This window comes from Chelon labrosus (genome assembly GCF_963514085.1).
Source record: "Chelon labrosus genome assembly, chromosome: 4".
NCBI lineage: Eukaryota > Metazoa > Chordata > Actinopteri > Mugiliformes > Mugilidae > Chelon > Chelon labrosus.
The window spans coordinates 9006712-9032696 of NC_140340.1; the positions used below are offsets into that span (position 1 = coordinate 9006712).

Below are 25985 nucleotides of genomic sequence, written 5' to 3' on the forward strand. Positions count from 1 at the left end.
CTGACACGTCTTGTCCTATTCGGACCGGGACTGCTAGCGCTAACAGCTTTTAGATAGCACCATAGGTTTGAAGTGCTTCTGTGATATGCTCTTGTGCTTCTGTGATATGCTCTTAACTCATAATTTTTTTTTAACGCGTTAATTTTGTTGTAATTAATTTATCGTAATTAATGCGTTTAAGTCCCACCCCTAACACATACATATATACTCTACACATTATAGAGTTTACATCAGCTGTAAATTATTTCATTTTTCAGAAAAGTTGCCACCTAGTACACAATAATGCAAATATAAAAATACTTCAATATATTCATCAGTGGGCAGTGAGTCACTGTTCATTCTGCCACAGACATTTATTTGAACAAATATCTTCAAGATTGTCACTTCTGAGTTTTAAGTTTGTATATTGGCACGTTAATAAAGGTGTAAATCTGAAGTGTGACTGCGGTAACAAGGTCATGATTGGATGGACATTGTTAAATGGTTTGTTTCATATATTTAATTTAATTAAATAACTGCTAAAGTTTGCAAAGTACAAAATGTTTATGTTGCCAAGCAGTGGTGCTTTATACTCAAGGAGGCTTGATAAACAGCAGCACGGTGCTGACGCCCTCGGTGTGGGGGAGCTCCCGCGAATCCGAGGGGTAATACCTCAGTGTTTCTGTGTGAAACAGATACGCAAATAAATGGTGAATGTCATCTGCTCCCGTCGTCATGGAAATCGAGAGGAGCCGGTGACTCACATAGCAACATCGACCTCTTGCCTGAATGTATGCTTTAGCGTTAGATCCTTGCTGGAGTCTGCTATGTCACATGTAGACTGATTACACAAGGCCTGTAAGTTCAGATGGAGACTCAGATGCTGAAGGTAGGCAGCACGAGTCCCAGCAAACACAGCCCACTACAAGAGTCACATTGTGAGCGAGGGGAGAATTTACAATGGAAATCATTACTGGGCATTGATAATGCTCCGAGAGTGGCGACAAAGTGCTATTTTATGGCTCCCACTGTTTGTATTAGTCTTTCACAAACAGAAGAAAACTCAGAATGGTATGGTTACAGCAAATAACAGCAAACATTGTTTTCCTGCGTGACTGTCGCTTACCCACTTACATGACTGCAATTGTGTGTTTAATTCTCGGGTGAGGAGTGCATTAGCTTTCTTGGCAGGATAGTGGATATTGATGCTGCGCACGCACACAAAAGACTTGCGGATGGTTTTCAACATGGGCTCCACAGCTAATAAATAATGATCTACTCCTGCAAGGCAAATTTTACTTTCATCTTTCATCAGAATTTGGTATGTGACAGCAACTCACGCATCAAACAGGAGGGGACAAAGTTGACACATTTATTTAATTTCAAGTTTGCAATTTTAGTGTCCTTGAAATGATAAAAGGGGCGGCTGTGGCTCAGTCGGTTGGACAGGTTGTCCACGAACCAGAGGGTTAGCAGTTTGATCCCCGAATCTGCCACATGCTGAACTGTCCGAACAGGTAGACGTGTCTGTGACTGTAAAGTGCTTTGAGTACCAATAAGTAGAAAGGTGCTCTATAAAAACAAGCCATAAAACCTCATCTAGAGTAAAACATCTACGGGATCTCGTGACTGCAAAAGGAATACAAAATGGAAAACAGTTTCAGCCAACGTCATATTATTTGTCACAATGTGTCTTACTTACTTTACAGCTCAAGTTCAGAAGTTATTTTTCACGGTGACAACTTATTAATGTATTTTTTCTTCTTGTTTCAGAAACAGCTTGACAAACAGGTGTGACCGTACTCCAACGTCTCCTCTCAAACCTGTTTTTGAGGCAGTGCAATTAAATATTTTGTACGCTGCTGGAGCACGTTTAAGGCTCGATACCGGTTTGTACATAGCATAGGTGGAGGAAGGCAGCAGAACCGGCTATTGCTCCTCTATGTTGTCTTGCTGGTATCCTTATCTCTTTGGGCCGAACTGCTGCGAAGGAAAGTAAAACTCACATTGACACAAAAAATGCCACAGCCCTGATTTGGGATAAGCTGATGAAAGACAACGCAGACTTACGCCTGCTTTGATGTCTCTGGCAGCTGGCAAGAAAATAAAAATCCAGCCGTGAAGTGAGTAAATGTCTTTGTGTTGAAAGGATAATCAGGAATGAGACAAGAGGATTAAACATCTTAAAGACATAAGGAGATTTTCTTCACGGGCGAGGTAACAGGAGGGAACAATCTGACTGATAAGCTTATTGATAATATGACAGCTGTCCACTTCATCTGGACCCACGTCCTGTAGAGTCGAGACAAAACATGAGGTTTCATGTATTAATATGCTTGTTTATTTATTTTATTGGACTTTTCTGTTTCCTGTAGACAAATTAGTTGGGGTAGAAGTGCTTGATGCAGAGTCACAATCTGTATAAAGCATACTAAAAGGGGCATTTGCGCCTGTGGTCTAAATTTTATTTCAAAGGTTTATTTACCGTGACATTTGTATTTCAGTTAAACCTGTGACATAATTTCTGATTAAAATGATAATTGTACAAACCAACAGATGTGCCAGATGTGACCAAATTAGCACCTGCTAATAAGGGAACCTACTGACCTTGGACACAACACTAAATCTTACAGGGGCCCTTCATTACCATGGTTCCCACACACGCCATTAATCACCAACTAATCCGGCCCTGCCACCGCCACTGGTGCGCTGCTGCATCTCAAGTATACGGGAACATAACCTCTTTGAAGCATGTGTGGAAAATGCATCCAATTTTTTTTACCACAGATTTAAGATGTAAGGATATAAAACAAAAACAAAACGTGGCCAACAGAGTGTGCTATATACCAGTGAATCCCCCTCCCTAATCTTTTCGTTCTGGACGTCTTCTAACAGGAGGGCTTCTAGGAATTCTTAACCAGCCGTCAGATACGTGTTGTCTGCTCCGTGTCTGGTCATGTTCTTTCTAAAATGGACACAACATAAGGAGAAGACTCATAAGATAGAGATGGTCTTGTCTTGATTGGTGTAAATATACATAATATGTGTATGACAAATGCATGTTTTCAAGGACAATCTAGTAGAGAGATGTATGATACACTGCCTGGCCAAAAAAAAAAAAAGTCGCCACCTGGATTTAACTGAGCAAATAGGGACGAGCCTCCTATTGGATAATTACTGCATGGGCGATTATCTTTCGGCTGGCAACAAGTTATTTAACCCCAACTGATGCAATGAGTAGCTTCTCATTTCTTAAACAATCACGTCTAAAGATGCATCCCGTGTGGAAACAATGTTAGTCTGTTTGTGAAGGATCAAATCACTGGCATGCATCAAGCAGAGAAAACATCTAAGGAGATTGAAGAAACTACTAAAACTGGGTTAAGAACTGTCCAAAGCATTATTAGAAACTGGAAGGATAGTGGGGAACCATCGTCTTTGAGGAAGAAATGTGGTTGGAAAAAACTCAGTAAAACAACAGTAGAACTCAGGGCTATGTTTAATAGTGAAAGTAAGAACATTTCCACACGTACAATGTGAAGAGAACTCAAGGGATTGGGACTGAACAGCTGTGTAGCCTTAAGAAAACCACTAATCAGTGAGGCTAACCGGAAAGAAAGGTTTCAGTTCAAATCAATTTGCTACGGAGCATAAAGATTGGACTCTGGAGCAATGGAAGAAGGTCATGTGGTCCGATGGGACCAGATTTACCCTGTTCCAGAGTGATGGGGGCATCAGGGTAAGAAGAGAGGAAGATGAAGTGATGCACCCATCATGCCTAGTGTCTACTGTACAAGCCTGTGGGGGCAGTGCTATGATCTGGGGTTGCTGTAGTTGTTCAGGTCTAGGTTCAGCAACATTATGTGTCCAAAGAATGAGGTCAGCTGACTACCTGAATATAATGAATGACCAGGTTATTCCATCAATGGATTTTTTTCTTCCCTGATGTTCACGGGCATATTCCAAGATGACAATGTCAGGAATCATGGGGCTCAGATTGTGAAAGAGTGGTTCAGGGAGCATGAGACATCATTTTCACACATGGATTGGCCACCACAGAGTCCAGACCTTAACCCCATTGAGAATCTTTGGGATGTGCTGGAGAAGGCTTTGCGCAGTGGTCAGACTCTCCCATCATCAATACAGGATTGTGGTGAAAAACGAATGCAACACTGGATGGAAATAAATCTGGTGACATTGCAGAAGCTTATGAAAACAATGTCACAGTGAATGCATGCTATAATCAAAGGCCAGGTATTGTACTGCCCACTCATGAAGGTGTTCAGTAGTTGACTTGTTAAGAAAGTATTTAAAGCAGGTGCAGGTGAAGGGTGCGCTGTTTGTGTGATGATACGTGTATGTGTGACTTTTCTTTTGTGAAGAACCACTCCCAGTGCAAAAGAATGTGAAGCACATTGATGTCGTAACATTTGTACGTCTGGTACATACATACAATATGTATGTACCAGACGTACACTGCTGTCATCATTCATCTTCTGTAACTGCTTGTCCTGTGAAGGGTCACAGGGGGACTGGAGCTTATCCCAGCTGTCACCAGGGGAGAGGCGGGGTACAGTCGCAGGGCTAACACAAAGAGACAGACAACCATTCACACTCACACCTACGGCCAATTTAGAATCACCCATTAACCTAACGGGCATGTCTTTGGACTGTGGGAGGAAGCTGGAGTACCTGGAGAGAACCTATGAGGACACAGGGAGAACATGCAAACTCCACACAGAAAAGCTGCAGTTGGCCTGGATTTGAACCTAAAACCTTCTTGCTGTGAGGCATCACCGCACTGTAAGTGTCAAACACAATAACGACTAGAGCAATTACCTTCTGCTGTCGATCCAGAGAATGTGAGTAGAGGAGCCAAGTTCCAGCTCACATGGATGATTAGCAGGGCAGCTCTTAGCAAGAAGCTGTTGAACAGTCCATATTTAATGGGCCGACACCGCCAAACACTGTCTATGTCCTTATGATAAAAGGACTGCATAATGATGAGAGAGTCCTCCCTCTGTTCGTCGGCACTCTTACAATATTTAAAAAGGAAGTTATTTCTGATTTTATTCCATTAGTGATGGGCATTTCTCATGCATGTATAAATGAGACTTTCTGTGTAGTGTGTCACATGGATAACGTTGCCAAAGGCAGCCCCGTACAAGCTGGTGAAGGCATTCCTCAACAAGGGTCAAGGCAGTCAGCAGTATACTATGTTCCACCTGGGTGTCAGCGGCAAGCCGGCCGTCCTCCAGCCACAGTTCCAACCCGCTCATCCTCCATGTTTCCGATGATACCGAGCAGGGACACGGTTCAGCTCAGTGGAAATGGAGGACCAAAGATTAAAAGAGCCGAGAGCAGCGGCAGAGGACCTGATGGAAATAAAGGTGGATGCGCACCCTGAAGATCTGGACTCACCCCGCTTTGACACCAGGCCTCTGATTTACGACAGGGATCCCAAAAGAGTTAACAGCAGCCTTAAGGTAACTAATGTGCACCGTCACAAGGATTCAACGTACGACACATATAAACCCGACCAGAGAGCACACAGCACAGCACACAATAATGCTCTGAGAGAACTTAACATGTGCTATGTCTCTAATAAATCACGTCCATGTAAAGCTGAAATGAGGAGAGGAGGATGGTTTCAGCTTTTTACACGAGAATTCATGACAATGAGCTACTTATCTGTGAGAAAGTTTGAATTAATATGTAATTTACGTTGTGTTTTTTTATTGTCAGTTAACACTAGACTAATGTGGAGCTGCCTGATAAATATAAATGCGTTGCACAATACTGACCTCAAGTGGACATAATGACACACACAGTGTTTTGTCTTCTATAAAGCCCAATAGAACATCAAATTATCTTTTTTTTTTTTTTCTGGTTTTGCATGATAAGATTTTGTTGTATTTCGTATTTTATGACCACTGACAGGAGGAGAAGTGAACAACACTGATCATTTTGTGACAATTCAGTGTTCTGCTGGGAAACGTTTGGACCTGGCATTCATTCATGTGGATGTTACTTTGACATCTAGCACCCACCTAGACCAGACCAGACACCCCCACCCCATAGCAATGACACTCCTTGATGGCAGCAGCCACCCCCAGCAGGATGCAGCCTGACACAGGGACACACACAAAAACAATTTAGGAACAACTTAACAAAACATAAAGAATAGCACAAGGTGTTGACCTGTCCTCCAAATTCACTAGATCTCAAACCGCTCAAATATCTGTAGGATGATCCACAGAGGCCCCTCCCCTCAACCCATAGGACCCAAAGGCCCCCCACTAACAACATTATGTTACATGACACCACAGGACACCACCAGAAGGCCCATGTCCATTCTCTGATGAGTCACAATATATTCAAAAGGTGATCATAATGTTATGTGTGATCGGTGTGTGTTAGAAATCGCTTACAGTGTCCCTGTGTGTGTTCCTAAGGTCATGTTTGAGGATGTGATTGCTGAACCTCCCTCTGTGCGTAGCTTTGATAAAGTGTGGTTATGGAGTCACGCCCTGTTTGAGGTATCCAGACTGTGGTGCTACCGCTTCATCTCCCTCCTGCTGGCGGTGCCGGTCTCGCTAGCAGCGGGGCTCCTCTTCGCCATCCTCAGCTGTCTTCACATCTGGTAGGACTGTTACACTGAAGATGGGCTAGACTTACAGACAGGGATAAATTGCTTAACATTTTTGTGGTAAACAAGGATTATTTTGTAGAAATGGTTGCCGCAATTTTTTCCATTGCAGTTCCTTTTTTTTTTTCCCAGTGGGAATTCTTTTTCTGGAGGATTTTAATTTCCTAATTATTGCATGCACTCATGTGTTGTCCTCTCCTCTGTGTCTCTCGAGGCTGATCATGCCCTGTGTGCAGCTCCTCCTCATCAATATGCACTGGGTCCAGACTGTGTGGGCCAGCATACTGAACATTGTTATCAGTCCCTTCTTCACCAGTATTGGAAAGTGCTGTGGTCAAATCACCATCCACCTGGCAGATGATGAAATCAGATAGAAAGACTTGCTGTGCGTAAATGTTAAACGTTAAAATAGACAGAGAAAGCATGCAGGAACAGATTGCATACTAATAATTAACAAGAGCATATTAACTGAGGCTATTGTTTTGTATTTTGTGAAGAGGTTTTAGTAAATATATAATGAAAACTGAAATGAAATGACTAAATGAAAAATTGCTAAACGAGCCAATGAACAGTCTTCTGGATTGGCAGGTGGAAAAATGACTTAGTTGTTGCTATAATAGTGTTGGTTGTGAAATAACAATAATATAAAGTGATTGAATAAAAGATCTTCAACAGATGTTTGTCTTGAGAATGATTCTGTAAACGAAAGACTTCAAATTTGGCCACGTTCAACTGAAATACAGTCCTCGCCTTAAAAGGACCTGGCATGAATTTTCACCATTCTTAACCTGTGAACTGTTGTATAATTGCCTCCGCTATGTTCTTGGAAAGGAGCAAAGGGGATGATGGGAGAAACAATAAAAGAAAAATCCAGGAAGCAAAAGCCAGGTTGAGCCTAATCGACCGAAACTATCAGCAGTGGGGAGTGAGCTGTGACGCGGTTAAAATCCTCTTGACTCAAACGACAAACTAAAACGTCAAGTGCGACAAAGCACAGAAAGATGATGCCCTGCGCACAGAGGCACTATGTTACTGAGGTCATCGCAACAGGCGGCCCCGAACGTCGCCGAAATGTCCCTCATTGGCACGAGCCGGGCTTTCTTTACACTTCAGATGAGCAAGTGGAAACAGCTGCACTCGACCGCCAGCTGAGACAATAACCGCTGATGACATAATCACAGTCTGATCAACTTGAGCTTGGAACATTTTTAACAAAAAGCCACCTGCATTTACGGGGAGTGGAACTGGAAAGATCCTGTGAGTGAGGGCGGACGTGACAAAAGACACTTCTGGGTTGCATTACATTCGTTCATTCATTCATTTTCTTTAACCGCTTGTTCCTGTGAAGGGCCGCGGGGGGGCTGGAGCCTATCCCAGCTTTCATTGGCCGAGAGGCGGGGTACACCCTGGACAGGCCGCCAGTCTATCACAGGGCTAACACAGAGAGACAGACAACCATTCACACTCACATCTACGGCCAATTTAGAAACACCAATGAACCTAACCAGCATGTCTTTGGGTGGTGGGAGGAAACCGGAGTACCTGGAGAGAACCCATGCAGACACAGGGAGAACATGCAAACTCCACACAGAAAGGCCCCAGTCGGCCGATGCTGACCACCACACCACTGTGGCGCCCCGGTCGCAGTACAAGAAGTGTCAAATCCACCATCTTTGGAGAATCCCTGCTTCTGCCTCTTCAGCTTCAACTGATCGATGAAACCTGATAAATTGTAGAACTATTTTTTGGGAAAATCGTTGCTTGCGAGGACTTTCACGGTTAAATTATATATAAATGTAACATTTGAACAAGAATTTATTGCTGTGTTAGCATGGATGTATAATAACGCACCCAGCAGTTGCTCTCTGCAAAACAAGTTCCACCAATATTTGTAAAATAACCTGAGTGAGTGATACCTACTCTACCCATTAAACTCTATATGAGTCTAAATATAGACCTGAGAGCCCTGCATGTCTGTCAACATTAAATGGCAGACAAGAGCCAGCGCGGTCTCAGCTAACAGCACTGACTCCCATAGAAACACAAGTATGTCCACCATGACTCTCTGCAGGACTATTTCTGTCCGTCTGCCTCCATGCAGCACTGGCCTCTTCTCTCTCCACCGCCACGCCAAGAATACTCCTCTAATTGGCTTGGCACCCAATAGCATGCAGTCTGATCTCATTCCACCTCTCCCTCCTCATCTGTGTCTACCGCCGGGGGAACCGGGACAAGGAATGCCAATCTGTGATCTGAAGTCACGCTTCCTGTATTCCTCTTACACCCAACTGATAAATAGCAACAGAGAGCTAGGGGAGGTACTGCAAGCCTATGCTACGTTTCCCGTCGCTATCTCTGCGCCCCTCCTCTTCTCCCTTTTTTTTGGGGGGGGGGGGAGCACCACTATACGAGTTTGTTTATGCAATATGCTGATATAGAAGGCTATGACTGATAGCAGCAACTGTGTAGCTTAAGGAGGTCTGAGTTTTATTTTGGGGGACTATTGGATTTTATATATTCACAGGCTGAAATCAGATACGTCTGAAGAGGCGGAGGAGCCGCTTTGTGCTTACTCTTCCTATTGTGCACCATAGGCATGCCATTGTTACACTGGCATTATAACATATTGAATAGAATATGATAGACACAATAGATAGTATACTATCTCAGAGTTTCGGCGGCGGGATACAATTGTGCTCTGTGTCCTCAGCTGAAGTGTTACATTTGCAATGAAGCATTTGCAGCTGCGAACAGATTCACTGTAGCACGCAACACTGGCAAAACTCAAAGACAGAGACTCAGTTTTACAAGAAATATGTTATTAAATAAAAACCAAGCCATTGGAAAATGCTGCAGAGTGAAAGTGATATGCTACTAAATTGTAAATACGGTAAAGTTCACAGTATACTAATGGGAATAAGATCGAATGAATATTAATTAGGTTTGTCTCAGTTTACCTGTAAAACACATAAAACATTTCTTCCCAAATTAGGTTTTCCAGAGAATGAGGGTGTGTTTGTGCTCCCTGCCGCACTGTGTGGTGGAAGTTAGTGCCAGTGTGCAAACCCAGCCCAGTTAGCCCAACAACTCCATGTGAAATGTGACACAACGCTGGGTTCTCCTTTAAGGCATTCCTTTTCTGTGTGTGTGCATTACACTGTGTGCATGTGTACACTTTCCCTCTACGCGTGGGTGCCTATGTGTGTGCACGGTGGGTGGGTAGTGGTGGCGGTGGTGGTGGTTGGGTGGGGGGGGGGGTCGTGGGGGTAAGGCCTCCATTTTTACCAGGACGCCTGCAGCAGCTGTCCCCTGGCATGTCAGCGGGAGCGTCACATTCGTGGTTACAGGGGTCTGAAGTGAGCTGAGGCGGCTGCGTTCAGTTTGATCTGGGAAGGTTTATCGTCACTGTCTCCGGCCCGTCCAGGACCTGCAGCTCGAACCATGGCGGACCAGTACCAGTACAACGCCAACGAGGAGAAGATTGTGAAGGACAGCCACACCAAAGAGATCGATCTAATCAACAGAGACCCCAAGCAGATCAATGAGGACGTGGTGAAGGTTTGTGCAGCACTGAGACTCTCATGGAGAGGTTTAAGAATGTATCCCCTGGCTTTGTGCATGTGTGGCAAGGCAAAGGAATCGCACAGGAATAAAGGAAGGAGAACTGGTTATTGTACTGTGTGAAAAATCCCTAAATAGACCAAGAGCTATTCCTGTTGCTTGTGCGGAACACAAAGTTTATTTTGGGAGTGGGGCAGAGGAGTTTGAAATTGATACACAGGGCCTCCATGTTTTATTTAGGTTACTGTTTATCCTGTGATTGTTGCCATGTTATCACCACAAACCCTTCCGTGTAAGGACCGTACATACCTTTACATTACTGGACTAAAAGGGGATTGTGGTTAATACAGAAGGCAAGTGTTGAGCACATGTTTGATGCGTGTGTGCGTGGCTCCATTTGGAAGGACTTGCAGGCCTGCTCATGTCAGCAAACAACGCACCGATAAATTAAGTTAATGTGGAGTTAATGTCGGTGATGAATTAGCATCTACATAATACCAATCCACGCAATCATTTTCTGCAAACATTTCAAATTGTTTGCCTTAAAAGGGAGTGGATCATTAATATCTTCTTAAAACAGCGGACTGGGGATCTTATCCTCCAAGAAATCACTTCACGGATGTTTTCCCAAAGAATAGTGATTTATTTTATTTATTTTTTTATTACATAGTTTGATTCCAGCAAATCTCCGTGAGTGATGAAAAGGGGAAAGACTGTGCAGAAAAACGAAAAAAGTTAATGTGCAGCCACTCATTCAGAAGACGATCTCATATCTCAATGGGAAATGGATTCGTTACTTCCCATTCTGATCCCGCCCAGTGGTCTGGAAGCAAAGAATAGGTTTTTAGACGTGCAGTGCGTCTGCCTGCCGTGATTACCGACGAGTTAATTAACGCCTCCTAACTGGGTCTCCGCTGAGAATGCGTCAGCCAGCCATTCCAAAAGACCAGGTGCCACATACCGCAGACTTAAAAGAAACTGAGCCGCTGTAAAGTCTCTCTCATGAATTTTACATGAGGCTATAACCTCAGCTGGTAAAAAAAAAACGGTGCTGGAAGATAGCTTTTAAAATGACTCTGATGCAGCATTAAAAGCCACTCCGCAAATGACGGGACATGAAGTGCAACAGATAAATCGCATTTCTGCATAAATAGATGTGACCCTAACACTCTCTAACAGCTTTCAAAAACTAAACTTTACACTTAACGTTGAGATAGAGTTGGAGCACGCAGAGGTTTGTTGGAAGGAGTTGGATAAAAGCAGCGTCCTCGTGGGTTGGTATAAACGAATGTCCTTTTAAAATGTCCCCTTAGGTGGAGTTTGAGGATGTCATCGCGGAGCCTGATGGCACACACAGCCTGGATGGGGTGTGGAAGCTCAGCTACACCACCTTCACCGTGTCCAAATACTGGTGCTACCGCGTCTTGTCCGCTGTCTTCGGCATCCCCGTCGCTCTGCTCTGGGGCTTCCTGTTCGCCTGCATCTCCTTCTGCCACATCTGGGCCGTGGTTCCCTGCATCAAGAGCTGCCTGATTGAGTCGCAGTGCATCAGCCGCATCTACTCCCTCTGCATCCAGACCTTCTGCGATCCGTTCTTCGAAGCCCTGGGCAAGATCTTCAGCAGTGTGCGTGTGGCGCTACGCAAAGAGGTTTAAGGACTCGCACAGAATGTGTTTATAGTGTGATCGGATGAAGTGTGGTATCTTTTTATACACAGAAAGTTCAGTCCTGGCATTTTGCTTACTCCCTCATACTCCTCGTCTGCCTGTCATAAAATGCTGATCCTCCCCTCTCACCACCACCACCCTCCCAACTTCAAGCTCAGAGATCTGAATCCTGACGTGCCCGGTGTGCCTTTTGCCACCAGAAGCTCTGCGACAGCTGCAGCAGGCAGCATGGCTCTCTGACACCTCTGGCTCTCCTGGAAGGCTCAGGGCTCCTCACTGACGGAGAAGAGGCCCGCCTGCCAAGAAGAGGATCGGGCTGCCCTCATTTGATTGTCTCATCGCTAAAAAGCACAGACGACGGCTACTTGTTCACCAAATTGCTGGACGTTGATGCCTGTATGCATTACATTTGGTCATTCTTAAAATTAAAATCATTATGTTTCTTTGTGTTGTAATGTTCTACTTCATATTGGTTGCATTTATATTATTATTATTATTATTAAAATGAATCTTCTTGTAAAAAAAAATAGCTAACAGGATGAAAGAAAACTAAATGCATTGTGATACATTTGCCCTTTAATTTGTGATAACTCTGCACAAACTAACAAACTTACAAAGGAGAGTTTGGAAGCAGTCATGCAGCTAATGTGTTTCCTTTTATGAACGTGTGAGGGGTGGAATAATAAACACGCTTGTTTGCATATTTCAGTCAAGAGTGTGTAAAAAGGTATGGACATAATTACCGAAGGAGAAAAGTTAAGTTTACTTGGATGGATTAGAATGTCTTTGCTGCTTCTGGGTGACTGCATTGTAAGAAAGGCAAGTTATGTGTGGGGTGAGACAAAGACACTTTAAGACTGAGGACAATGCCATTTTTTGACGTGTACACTGCACGACTGGTGCTTGATTGTTTCAACTCATTCTTGTGAGGCCTCGGAAATACATTTACACCGAGCATCTGCTTCAGTGTCATTTTTGGGTTAGCAAACACGACCTGTGAACTGTGACCCTCTAGAGGCTGCTGTTGTGTGTCTGTCTTCCGTGCGCTTTTTGCTCTTTTGTGTCCGAGATCCATTTTTTTTGATTAGTCAGGTGGCGGCCGCACCCTTCCTCTGTTTGTGACCTCTGTTTGTGGCCAATTAATTTCACGTCCTTCACAAAGAACGGTGATTCATTTCCCGCGCGGCGTGGTCAGATTTCGTTAATAAATAACGGCGGGAGCTCCGAACGCTTTCATGTCGCCAAAATGTCCACAGTGGCGGCCTCTGAATCTTTTCATTTGAAGTTAAATTATCATCACAGACTGCACAGATTCTGTTTTTAGACATGAAATACGTGGTAATTTCTCAAAATAAGATAAAAAAATATCAACTCAGTGGGAAAAAACGTTGACACTGACAATTCCTGCAAGGTTCCAGGTTGATGCTTTAAATCTGATTAAAAATCTACATAGCATTTTGTCCTCAACCTTTCAATTAACTGATAATGGTATTTAGATAAGCCGAGAGCGTGAGAGTGAAAAATGAATAGTGATTAAGAAAACAGACGTACAGTGCACATACACTTATATATATTTATTATTATTATCACTTCTTTATGGATGCATCAGTGCGTTAAAGTATTTGTATTTTACAGAATTTCCCTTGATAGTAAACTGGCACAGATTGTCAGAAGCATCACAGTACCAATAAGGGAAAATAACCCCCCGCCCAAATGTAAGTTATACAAAAGGATGTAGTTGTTCAAGTCAAACATTACTCTAAATGTATAATTAACATTAACATTAATTTACATTGTAATATAATTAAAAACCTCACACAACGCAGCTGAATATCGCGGCGGTGACTAACCTGACTGAAGCTTGGAATGATCACATGTTAAATATTCCACACTGTATTTTGTGATGTTGCTGAACCGTGGTAGATTATATCGTAGTGTGAGGTGGTAGAGAGGCAATGTGTCGGGACAAACTGAATGACAGAGCTGAACTAACTGAGCAGGTAAATGAACAGATCATAAGCTGTAATTGTTTTTCTAAACCCATCGCCTCGGAGGTGGTTTTATTACACAGATTTTGCTTTTGTTCAAGTCACTCCTCATTATTGGCAATGATATTTAAATGCACAGTAATCAATACAACAGACTCACGATGCTTCACAAAATTAACGACTAAACTACCTCTGGCATAATTTTGCAATGAAGAATGTTGCAGTGACTTCATGAGAATGCACGCTTTGCCCTCATTGTCACGTCTGGAGGTGCCCACCTTGAGTGAGCAGGAATCGCTGAAAAGCAATAAAGAGTGAGCAGAAACTGCTGACCCACGGCACCTCCAGAAACACGAGCCACTTTAGCTCAGTGCCGTCGCCTCCGGATCTCATCCAAATAGTGCATTTGGGGGCCGGTTGCACAAGTTCGAACTTGCTGCCAAAAATTTGCTCGCCGGCATTTCATCAGGGCGCAGGGTTTCCTCAGTCTGTTCAAGAGGCAAAGGGAGTAAATCAGAAAGCCGTCGATGCACTTTGTTTTGCTTTCGCTCTTTATTTTTGGGTTCTAATCTAAACCAGCGGCCGCTATAAGGCGTTTCACGTCACGTAACGTTCTCAAGTAACAGTTTACATGTAAGCAATCCATGGCAAAACGGAACAAAACGAGAAACGCAGCACAGAATATTTACAACAGCTCCATCGTATCACGGACAAATGGGATCCATAAGCTCTGCTGGCGAGAGTCAACAGTGGGGTCGGCCACAGATGATAGTGCTTAGCAAATTTTTCAAATACTCTCTTTTCATCTATTTTTTTTTTTTTTTGCTTTGCAGCTCTGAAAACACACGGGTATGTACTCTACACCGAAAACAAGGAGAGTGTAAAAATAAGCATGTAAAAATGATTCAGCTGATCACTCGTTCTGGTCCATGATTATCCCATCATTTCTAATGAACAGCGTGGTTCCTCTCGGTAATACTTTCACAACGCCGTTTCCTTTTTTACACTGAAGAACCAGTTAGGATCTTTGTTGTTTTCCCCTCCTCCGGGCTTGGACGGCAAAGCCTCTGGGTGAGAGGTATTTGAAGAAGTGGGACTGCTGGGTGTTTTCTGGGCTAGGGCATGTAGTGAAAGGGCCGAATGGGAAACAGAGGGCGGGTGGTGCTTATGTGCTGGAAGTCTGTGTGATGCTCCTTTGGCTGCTGGTGCTCTTAATGGCAAAGGTCGAGGAGTTGCTCTTGTGGCTGGAGTCAAAGTCACGCTCACAGCGGCACTGGGACGACTTGAGGTAGCGGGTGGAGCAGCACAGAAAGTTCTGCCTAAGGTCCTGGAACAGATGCCCGGCGAAGCACATGTAGATCCAGGGGTTACAGCAGCTGTTGAGGCTGGCCAGCAGCATGGAGATGATGAAGGGCATAGCTGCGGGCGGAGAAGGAGAGAGAGAAGTTACTTCGGTGCGATAGGGAAAGGAACAGATTTATAAGTCCGGTCAGAGCGCCGGCTGTTTTTATTCCAACAAATAAAGGTGTTGGCAGAAGGTGCCTTTTTTGTGATATATGTTTTGTGATGATTTAAAAATGTATCTCAACAGATCATTTCTTTCATGACGGGGACGACACAGGCACAATTAATTTTGGCTCCATTGTGTGACACAGAAGCAGCATGATGCACTAAAGCTGGAACACGGCCATCATTTATACACTTGTGCTTATCAGCCTTGAAGAAGGTATATCAGTACGTTTTAACCCTTTATAGGGAAGTCATTGAAATACTTGGAAATGCAAAATGTCACCTCTAGAGTTTTTTTTATCGACTTTTTTACTTTTGTGCCATTTTTCAGAATTTTTCATTTTCCAACCAAATTCAAAGAAGTTCCCAAATATGGTTTCTCGCCCGATAAAGGGTTGACATCACAAGTTACAAAATTCTAGATTCAAACCTGTGTAACTTATTACCATTCAACCTGATTTATCAACTAGCAGCAGATAATAATTAAAGGGAAATTACTGTTTTTTACAACCTGGACCTTGTTTCTGGCATAAAATACGACCGTTTACTCACCCATATAACTTTGGTGTCATTTGGAGTTGTTTGGACAATATTTCGATATCCGCGTATATCCATATAGTGGGAGTGACTGAGGCACCAAAACGCAGCCTCTAAATAACACATTATCTGCCGCGAAACTCATTCATCTCACCATATTTTGTTATGATACGCTAGTGCTATTCCCCATTGAGTCCGGAGTTACCTGTTATCATCACCCAGGGTCTGTAGATTGACCTTCTGACTTCTGACCTGGATGATGTCATCTCTGGGCGCTTGTTTACCTGTAATTTGCTACTGCTAGTTTTTTGCAACATGGCTGAATATTTTTCTGATTCTGAGGTTGTGGATGACGACTTTGCTTATGATGGACGTCCTTACTGTTTTGAGCCAGAGTATACGGATGAGGAGCTCGTTGAAAGGAGGATGCGGAGGCAGAGAGGGGAACAGCTGGCCAAAGAACAACAAACTGCTGCATGTCCGCGAATAGATAACAGATAACTCTGGACTCAACGGAGAAAAGCACTAGCGTATCATAACAGAATATTGGTGAAATGAACTATTTTCGTGGCAGATAATGTGTTATTTAGAGGCTGCGTTTCGGTGCCCCAGTCACTCCCACTATGTGGATATACACGAATCTAAACATTGTCCAAACAACTCAAAATGACACCAAAGTTATATAGGTGAGTAAACGATCGTATTTTATGCCAGAAATAAGGTCCAGGTTGTAAAAAACGGTAATTCCCACTTAAGTTTTAAAGGTTAAGGTTGAGAAAGATGATGGTTGCAACAGCTTCGGCCTGTGCATGTTTGATGCACTCAGTAGGGATTGTACCGACTAGTCGACTTTACTGCTGTGCCATGACACTTTAAGCAGGAAGTCGACAAGTTGGCGATCGCATGACAATAACAACACGGATGCCTCGGAGAACACTGGTGAGGAGCCCAGTGGGTCATTGCAGCAAACCAGCAGCGGTTCATCAAGTGTGTGGAAATACTTCACTAAAGATGAAGCACATTCTGCCGTGACATAAAGAATATGTAAGTCAGTCCTGAAATACAACAAAAATACTACTGCAATGCATATAAAAAGACATCCGCTAATGATAGCAGAGGAACGGCCTAAATCCTCTAGACAGCAGTCAATTAACTACTTCACCTGTGGGAAGAGAGGAGGCTGCACATCAACAATTTGATGGTGAATTTCATTGTCTAAAGTTATCAGACCTTTAGCTGCTGTACACGGAAAAGGATTCGGAGATGTACTGCATTTTTTTTTATCACGGCTACATTATGACCTTCCTCGCAACACGCCGTACTATTAAATGCTATTGATCCAACTCCTACCACAGAGTGGGGCAAAAAAACAACTACAGAAGTAATTCAGAGCACGAGTGGGCTTTTCCAATTCAAGACTGGCACTCCGCAGCCAGTGGATGTGGTCCAACAGATGTGGTTGGCTGAAATCTAATGGTGGTGAAACGCCCACTTGTGTTTTTGTTGCTGCTTTTTTTTTTAACAAAGAACAAATGCCCTTAGCAGGAGAAAGAGTGAAAATGAGCAAAGGATTGAGGTCTTATTTTCATTTGATCAAAGATAACAAAATAAAGGTTTTCTTTGATTTTTTTTTCCTTGATCCGTTGATCCAAGAACTTAGTGAACTGATCCCCATCGTGCATGATTATGCCGATGTAGGCGTTCAGCTCAAAGCACCACGGTGCCACAGTTTATCTCCTCTGAGCAGGGAATCTGGTTGACCCCTCTTGAAGACACTTTTGATTACAAATTGCAATCACCCGCTCTCATTTACATCACAGCCGGTATTAAAATGATTAAAGCATTCAACTTCAAACTGTCAATAAAGTTCATTCCAGTGCGCTTCAGAGATCCCCGGTAAGGGAGACGGTTCCTGAATACAGGCAAGAATGGATGGAAATGGTTGGAAATGGTTTCCTTGTCAAACAAGCAAGCAAGCGCTGATTGTCTAAAGCAAGGTTGGTCCCTACAAACGTACATCCAAGGCTGTATGTTGTTCGCACAACGTTGCTGCGATACATCACTAACCGGCAGTAGCATGTTGGGTGACATTTACACTCTCGTCCAGCTGACATTTAGCAAATGAGTTTCAGATTTCTGTAATTGGTTCCTATCCTGTATTTAACCTCCGCCTAGTGATTGCTAATCTTTCCCTCAGCCTGCCTGCACCGCTGCTGGTCCCATGTTGTCTCTAATGACATTCCCTGAGCCGCAAGAAAAATTATTCAGTGTAAATGATCTCTGGAAGCAAATGAAAGTCATACACATGATAAATAATAATTGATCATCAGCCATTAGGGGTCGGATTTATGAGTCTCAAGCACGAGTTTAACAGCGCGTGAACCTTTCAGTCAATCTTCTCTTACTGTGTCATACATTGTACGGACCTGCTGGTAGCTATCCAACATTTATTGCACGAGTACAGAGAGCAAATCTTCATTCATTCAGTTCGAACCCAGAACCTTCTTGCTGCTGTGAGGCACCAGTGCTAACCACCAGTCGGCTAGGTGCCAGAGAGCAAATCTTACTTTGAATAATAGGGGAAACTATCCCAAAAAAAGTCTTTACTGAATTAGCTCTCAGTGTCTTTCACTGGAGAATGATAAATCACTCAACAAATGAAAAGACGGAATAATCATCCCCTGGGTGGTACATCTGTCAGAGCTGACACCGGCCAGCCCAAAAGACTCTTCAACAATTCATTACCACTAACTGTGGATTCTTGTTCCCTAGAGATAAGCAAACATTAGCGGTAAACTCACTTTGACTTTTACATGACGCAGCTAAAACGGTTTGTTTCTTTCCTCGCTTGACGTGAGGAGCTGAGCGTTTTAAGCATGCAGCGCTGTGAGGAGGTCGAACACTGGGATTATGTGTCCGTGAAGCGCTCAGTGAGAATTGAGAAGTGTGAGTCAGAGCCAGAGGGAGGGACATGTTTGTGTTCGCATTTTTTTTTTTTTTTTTTTTTTTTTTTTGGGTGTTGTGTGAACGTCTCGGTCAAGGTTTAACCTTCAGTTGTTTTTGTCCTCCACATAATGAAATCTGTCTGGCTGCTCAATGTGATATCACAGACGCCACTGATGTCCTTCTAACAAGCCTCAGACTGAGGAATGGGTAATTTTATAGTCTTCTGACATTTCCAGAAATGGCTTTGTTAAGCCTAATCGGGCGCTAAAAATGGTAAAGTTTCTGTCTATGAAAAGCTCCCACATTACACCAGCAGAATAAAGAGCTCAGTAGTTAGGGTTGATTGTGGTTAAAAAGCTTTAGTTGTGCATTTTTCACACAAGTTAGATGAAGAAGCTGATATCCCAGTCTGTGCTCTAAGGCCAGCATCCGGTTAGTTTGGCTAAGCGTCATTGCTAGGAACTGTGGGAAACAGCTACCCTGGCTCCGTCCAGAGGTAGTCGGCGCTGACTGCTCAGGCTTTGTGCAAAAATGGAAGTGCAAAAATTTGTTGTTTCACAGGGGTGCCAGACTGTTTTTTGGCTGGATAACAAAAGGGAACTCCAGGAAGTTACTGACCGCAGTCAAAAACAAAAAAAAAAATAGCAAAGTAGAATATCTTGGGATAAAGTCAGCCAAGCTGTTTCTCCTCCATTTATAGTCGCCATGCTAAGCTATGGATTCATACATACCATTCAGATATTTCATTTGCTCATCCACCCAACGGTTTTGAATTATGCATCCAGTGTCTGAGTGTCTCTAGAGATTTTTGGCTTCTAAATATTTGCCATACGTCTTCCTGGCCACCTGTCACGAGCAACGAATTCAAAGTTTTAATAGTGCGGTTGTAAAACACAAAGCAAGCTTTCAAAATGGCCATCTACAGTTTAAATCACATCTTCCTCCATTTGTACGAGTCTTCTTGTAAGACGTCCGGGCTCAGTTTTCTGAGAAAGACTCTCTTGTGGGTACTTAATCTGCACACACAGACACACACACAGGTGACACTCCAGCCTGCCTTTTGTACACAAACACTGGCACGTGTCGAGGCCAGTTCTGAGTGCAGACCTCAGTCTCCTCCCTGCAGTGACGCAGCCTCTGCAACAGAAAATGATTTACTTGCTTGCTTTTCCATTCACACGTCTTCTTGCTGCTCCTTTTCCGGCGACTGTACCTCTGAATATAACGATGCGGTGTGGCCTCAGAGGCAATTACAAGCTATCTCGACGAAGCCTCGAGCATTATGCCCCCTCTTCTAACACCAAGGTGTAAATAGTTTGCCTGTACAATGCGGCTTGAAGAGGAAGACAGCATCGCACAACCAGCCAGCTGGAACATACACAAACCCACTGAAGCAAAAGAAAAGTCCTGGAACAAGAAAGAATGTTTACTCTGTGCATCAAGGGACTTCCTGACATTATTGTGTTATTTTAGCATTTGTGCATTTATTTTTTTGGTCTCTTTTGTTGTTGTTTTTTCCTCTACATTTTCTTTTCATCCATATAGACATGCAAAAACATTTTATATAAATGAACTTCTGCAATTTTATTTACTTTTTCTACTTTTCCAATTAAAGAACAAACAGGAAAATTAAAGCCCCTCCACAATTAAACGCGTGTTCACTTTCAACACATTTGTAGAATTATTAAATGTCACGAAAGAATGGAATCAGCACGCAGGCAGCCTTTCCACTGAGCAAATACACTGTGGAACAAATCAATGTCCCTGTTGTTATGTGGGTGTGGCCATGGGCCAGCAAATCGATGCACATGTAAGACCCCATACAGTAAATGGCTGCTTAGTGGCCTGTCGCGACTAAATGTCAACGTGCCCCACAGGCACAAATAAAAGCTGCTTGGCGCGCGGTGGCGCACACTGATTTGATTAATGATTAGCCGTCAGTCTGTCCCTGCGGCGCAAGGAGGGTCAGGAGAAACTTGGGGAATTATGTATGCAGGTTTCAGACTTTGAAGACCCAATCACTCATTCCTCTAACACCACGCCGTGTGAATTGTAATGTAGTAATTAAACACGGGTGAAAACAGTAAACCAGACTAGGACCAGGCAGTTTGGAAAGGATGTTTTCTGCTTCAGATTTTCGCGCTGAAATTACGCACTGCATTTCAAATTTGTGCGGAGATATTATTCTGTTCAAATTGCTTCCTGACTCAAACACACGATGTGCCACGTGGATTTCGGACGTTTGCGTTTAATCAAATGGCTCAACGGTGTTTCGGGAATTGTTTTCGTTTTGTCCTCCGGTCAAACCTCCTGCACTGTGATCGGTAAAGTCTCATCCGCACCGCACCCTGGCCTATTTACCAGTGGAGACAAAACAGCACAGCCCGATTCTAGTAGAGTCAACTATACAACTCGCACCAGAAAAATGAGAGTAACGAGAAGCGTGAGCAATTAAAATCTCCTCAATTCCCACTTTCAAACGGTGTCTGAAAAATGCGCAAAAGTATGCTGGGTAGTGTATAGGTGTTTCAGAGTGTTTCACATGCGCAATGAGGTGTGGAACACACCAGCCTTTGCGCACTGGTGCGCACTCTGTACATGCGTTACATTAAACTTTAAAACTGAGCTTACCCTCACGAGGTGCTGCTGGATCCCACGCAGACCACATCTGAACGGAGAAGAAGGGGGTCCAGCAGACGATATAAGCCAGGACGATGACAAAAGTCATTTTCACGGTGGTTATCTTCGCCTTGGAAATGAGCTTGACGCTGCTCACTCGGGCCAGTGTGTTGCATTTGGAGGCTTTGGGCGTCAGGCTTATACACTGCTCCCGCCTGGTTTTCAGTTTAAAGTTTTGCCATATTTTGAAGCTTATCAACCCATAGCAAATGCTCAGTATAGCCACCGGAATGATATATATAGTAAGACTGATCCATGTGATGTATGCTTTGGCTCCCCAAGGTTTCACGAAGTCGCCCCAGCAGTCGTACACTCCTGATCCGGCCGAGCCAACCTCCCTCAAGGAAAAGATGAACATCTGTGGGATACTGAAGACCAGGCTCAGGATCCAGGAAAATAAGACATAGAAACGGTCTTTTCTCCTGTGCAAAGAACGGAGAGGCTGGCAAATTGCTAAACATCTGTCCACGGACATCAAAACTAACATGTAAGTGGAGGCGAACATCCCAACGACCTGCAGGTATTTCACTAACCTGCACAAAATGTCCGGTCCATAGAACCGAAATGTGATGTCCCAGATAAGTTGAGGGAGAACTTGAAAGATCGCCACAACGAGATCGGCGATGCTCAAGTGCTTCATGAAGTAATACATGCGAGACTGGCTGTGTTTGGTGGTGTGGATGGCCAGCAGGACGCACAGGTTCCCCGCCAGTGCCAGAAACAGCACCAGGGCGAGCACAGTCACTTCCACCTTGGCCACCTCTTCGTTCCGCTTCAGAGGGTTCGTCTGGTTCAAACCACCGGTCCCGTTGATGAGACTTGAGTTCCTCCAGGATTCGTTAAATTGCCAAATGTCACTTTCGTTTGATATAATCTCCATTGCCGCAGTCTTTTCCTCTGCAGTTGCGTCAGGGCTGTGCAGTCATGCAATGGTTGGAACAATCACCTGAAGGGTCTTAAGTGCCAAAGTCGTCCCTGCGTCCTCACAGGTGACAAGACGAAGGAGGAGATGTCATCGGATTCAAAACATTTTTTTTTTCTTACTGGTTAGAAGAAGGGCTTCACTTTTTTTTCTTGAAACTCAGTCGCCCATATTTAAAATATACAGAAGATGCGTGACGCACGAATAACATCAAACATTTCTCCAAATGTCCAAAGAAGAGCAAACCTCAACCCGCAGAAAGCTGCAGTGTGCACCTACAAAACCAAAAAAATAAAAATACGTGAATAGTTCATGTCACTGGTCTAAGGTGATTCTCCCAAACAAAAAAACACAGTATCTGAAAGAAATCAGAGGAAAAATATATACAATTTGCTTTCGAAATCAAAATTAAACTCTGTAAATTAAAATACAAGTGTGTGAGAGAAAAAAAGCTGCACAAATGGAAAGCTCCGTCATCGTCGCTGGTGAGAATCAGACTGGCCAGCACCACAGCGCATACGCTCCTATTGTGAGGTCCCAGCTTCGGTCTCACCAGTAAATGGTCCTGTTCATTCCCACCACTAGATGGCCGTGCATCATTCATCCAAAACACGGCTGCTCTTCTTCGCACCTCGGAGCAGCTTTCCTCCCACGAAGCCTCAGATCTGCTCAGAATCACGATTCTCGTTTTATAACCAGCCAACCTTATCGGAGAGGATCTCTGCTGTCAGATTTAACTGAGTGCACAATTGCAAAGCTGTTCAAAGTGAAACAAAAAAAAAAACAAAAAAACAACTGTGGCCGTGCACTCCTGCACTGAAGCCTATGGAAAATACATGATTACAATGGGAAAGTTTGGGTAGAGATTACAATATTATATTATATATATTATTTATTCTTTATGCTGGAGATGTCCCTGAAGGTGGAGATAGCTATAAAATAAACAATTTATCCAATAAACACAGGCCCAGAGAGAGAGAGATTCGAGTTAAATCAATTACACTACAGGAAAAGCCAATTTTCAAAATGAATTTGTAAGGGGCGGTGCAAAATTTCTCCTTAACTGAATGGTTGATTTTATACTCCAAGCCTTAAATAGGCCCTGCTCTCACTGCTAACAGATTTAGACACAAAAAAGTATCTGAGCAAGAAGACCAAAGAAAGAACACACGTTCCTAGAAAACACCCCTGATTTTCCCCTGTGCCCTTTCACCATCCACTTCAGAAGGCGTTGAGTCTTCACGCTTTGGAAATGTCTCGCCGACGGAGTTGTGAGGATTCAAGTAGACTCTCCAAGATGGCACGAATAACATCACTCACTTTACAATTAACGCTGCTTCGATGACACAGCAGGCGTCACCTCGGTGTCACTCTTGTACGTTGTCACAGGAGAGAGCAAGTGACATTGATTGGTTATACCTTCCCACGCGCAAAATACTTGCAGTTGAAATTTTATCGGCAATGTTGTGCGATTGCTATGTTAATGTCCATGTGCTAGATTCCAGTGATTCCTCTCAACACATATTTCTTCCCACACGTGATGCCAAAGCGCCTTGGAATTCAGGGACTGAAATGACAGTGGTGATTGTTATTACTTAGGTGATGAGGGCATTACTCAGGACCCTCGCTGATATAAATGCCGTGTGAATTTTGAAGGCTTAAATAATAAATAAGAGAAGGACGGGTACATTAAAAAAACATAGAAGAAGGATTTGTATTAACCTCCGTTATCTGCTAAACTGCTGCCTAATTGTTGTTTTATCACCCTGCGGCACAAAAATAACACACACCATTAACTACACTGAATGATTCTGTTTTGATTTGGGTTTTTTTTTATCAGCCAAGTCGCTTAAAACAGCAAAGAATTATTATTATGTGATTTACTAGGCAGCTACAAGACAGAAGCATTAAAATGTGGGATTTGTATGTTGCAACACAGTAGAAAAACTTTGTGGTAAAATACGACTACGTCAGAGAAGCTTTTACCCCTTTTTGTGGCTTCGGGTTTGGAAAATAGCTTACACCCTGGAATTTCAAAGAAGGCAAATCAAGAGGGAATGTGATCTATCTGTGAGTGGAAACTGACAAGGAAAGAAGAGAAGCATGATCCTACGGCAGTGGGTCCACTCGTGAAAATATTTAGAGACCTCGCTGACTCTGTTTTCTGGAGAACCGCATGACTCAGCATGCGAGTCGTGAAACTGCAGACCTGGAAAATAACAACAACAAGCAATAATTGAATGTGTCCCAGTTTAACAAAGTCAGCGGTGAAAACTGAAAAAGTTGAATTTAGTCAGAAAGCAACTAGTGGATTGATGAGTGCTCACAATTTCGTGGAAGTGGTGATAAAAAAAAAACAAGCCAGTCAGAGATACAGAGCTTGAAAGGTCCAAAGGACCTTTTTTCTTACCTGACCCCTGAATGCATCTTTGTTTCTGATCAAAAACAGCAGAGTTTGCTTATTCTACCATGTCTGTATGCTCAAATGTTCAGCTGTGTTCCGGCAAAAACATGGATGTAAAACTAATATGGCTGGTGTGGTTTAGACCAATGCAATGCAACCAATCAATTACTGTCTCTTAATGGGGTGATTTATGCAAAAACGGCTTTTCGATTGCTATTGACCCTAAATAAGTATGTGTCCCCAGCGTATTTTTCTCCGAAGAGTGTGTCTCAACAAGATCTTTTCAGTCCCTTAGGACGTTATAAAGGCTTGAGCAAAGAGTGTGACTCATTCATTTCTGCAAGGTTGAACTCCTGTGCTTTTGCTGCCAGCCATAATGGTTTTACATCCTTGTTTTTCCTGGAACACAGCTAAACATTTGAGTTGGTTTAGACCAATGCAACCAATCAATTACTGTCTCTTAATGGGGTTCTGTCTGTTGATACTCAACTTGCCGATTAGAGTTGGCGTAAAATAAGATGTGTCCCATTCCAGGGTCTGGACCATGCAAATTTTAATATGTCGTAACAAGCTGGCAAGGTTTGACTCGTTTGAAAGCTCCTCTCTGTTTTTTGATGCAGAAGCAGGTATTGTGTCAGATTGGAGTGTGAATAATACATTTAATAATGACTGTATTTAGTCTGTGGAGCTCAAATGTAGTTTGAGGACAAGCACTGCATCACACGAATGACGCAATACAGTATGAGGTCTGTGTTGAGATTTCTGAAGGTGGATTTAAAAAGGCAAGAAACTGCAACAGTCAAAGCCTTGACTTGAATAATAGAGAGGACAGGCGATGAGAGAGAGCTTCTTCCTGGCATTAAGAGAGAAAATTTAGATGACAAGGCTGAGAGAAGTCCAATTTCTTTGTGGTGAGCATGAACTGCCATGGAGATGGAGTTTAAGTAAGATGGATCACAGATGGGGAAAAAAAAAAACCCTATAATGCTAGGATCTCCTAATATTAATGATGCTGGAGGAGAAAATCTTGGAGGGGATTTGTATGATTTCAAGTCCAGGTTCAGGGCGATGACGGAGAAGGTGAAGATAAATCAAGTCTGCCGACGTGTTAAGTAGTACTTTGAAATGACCGGACCAAAAACAA

At 43.3% G+C, this 25985-nt stretch overlaps 3 protein-coding genes across 3 annotated transcripts; 2 read left to right on the top strand and 1 right to left on the bottom strand.

Annotated features, from left to right (window-relative positions):
• Nucleotides 1–5309: 5309 nt before the first annotated feature.
• LOC311486273 (caveolin-2-like) lies at nucleotides 5310–7002 on the top strand (the record flags this gene model as incomplete). Its single annotated transcript, XM_084542067.1, has 3 exons — nucleotides 5310–5465; nucleotides 6435–6622; nucleotides 6843–7002. 3 exons carry the CDS (start codon nucleotides 5310–5312, stop codon nucleotides 7000–7002), a joined length of 504 nt encoding a protein of 167 aa, XP_084398193.1.
• A 3067-nt stretch (nucleotides 7003–10069) lies between these two features.
• cav3 (caveolin 3) lies at nucleotides 10070–12805 on the top strand (the record flags this gene model as incomplete). The annotated part of the gene is made up of 2 exons (XM_084543602.1): nucleotides 10070–10186; nucleotides 11503–12805. The coding sequence occupies 2 exons, from the start codon at nucleotides 10070–10072 to the stop codon at nucleotides 11842–11844; spliced, it is 459 nt and encodes a 152-aa protein (XP_084399728.1). The 3' UTR covers nucleotides 11845–12805.
• A 2204-nt stretch (nucleotides 12806–15009) lies between these two features.
• oxtra (oxytocin receptor a) lies at nucleotides 15010–22620 on the bottom strand (the record flags this gene model as incomplete). Its single annotated transcript, XM_084543844.1, has 2 exons — nucleotides 21468–22620; nucleotides 15010–15263 (listed from the first exon to the last, which is right to left on the bottom strand). The coding sequence occupies exons 1-2, from the start codon at nucleotides 22393–22395 to the stop codon at nucleotides 15010–15012; spliced, it is 1182 nt and encodes a 393-aa protein (XP_084399970.1). The 5' UTR covers nucleotides 22396–22620.
• Between the last annotated feature and the right edge of the window lie 3365 nt (nucleotides 22621–25985).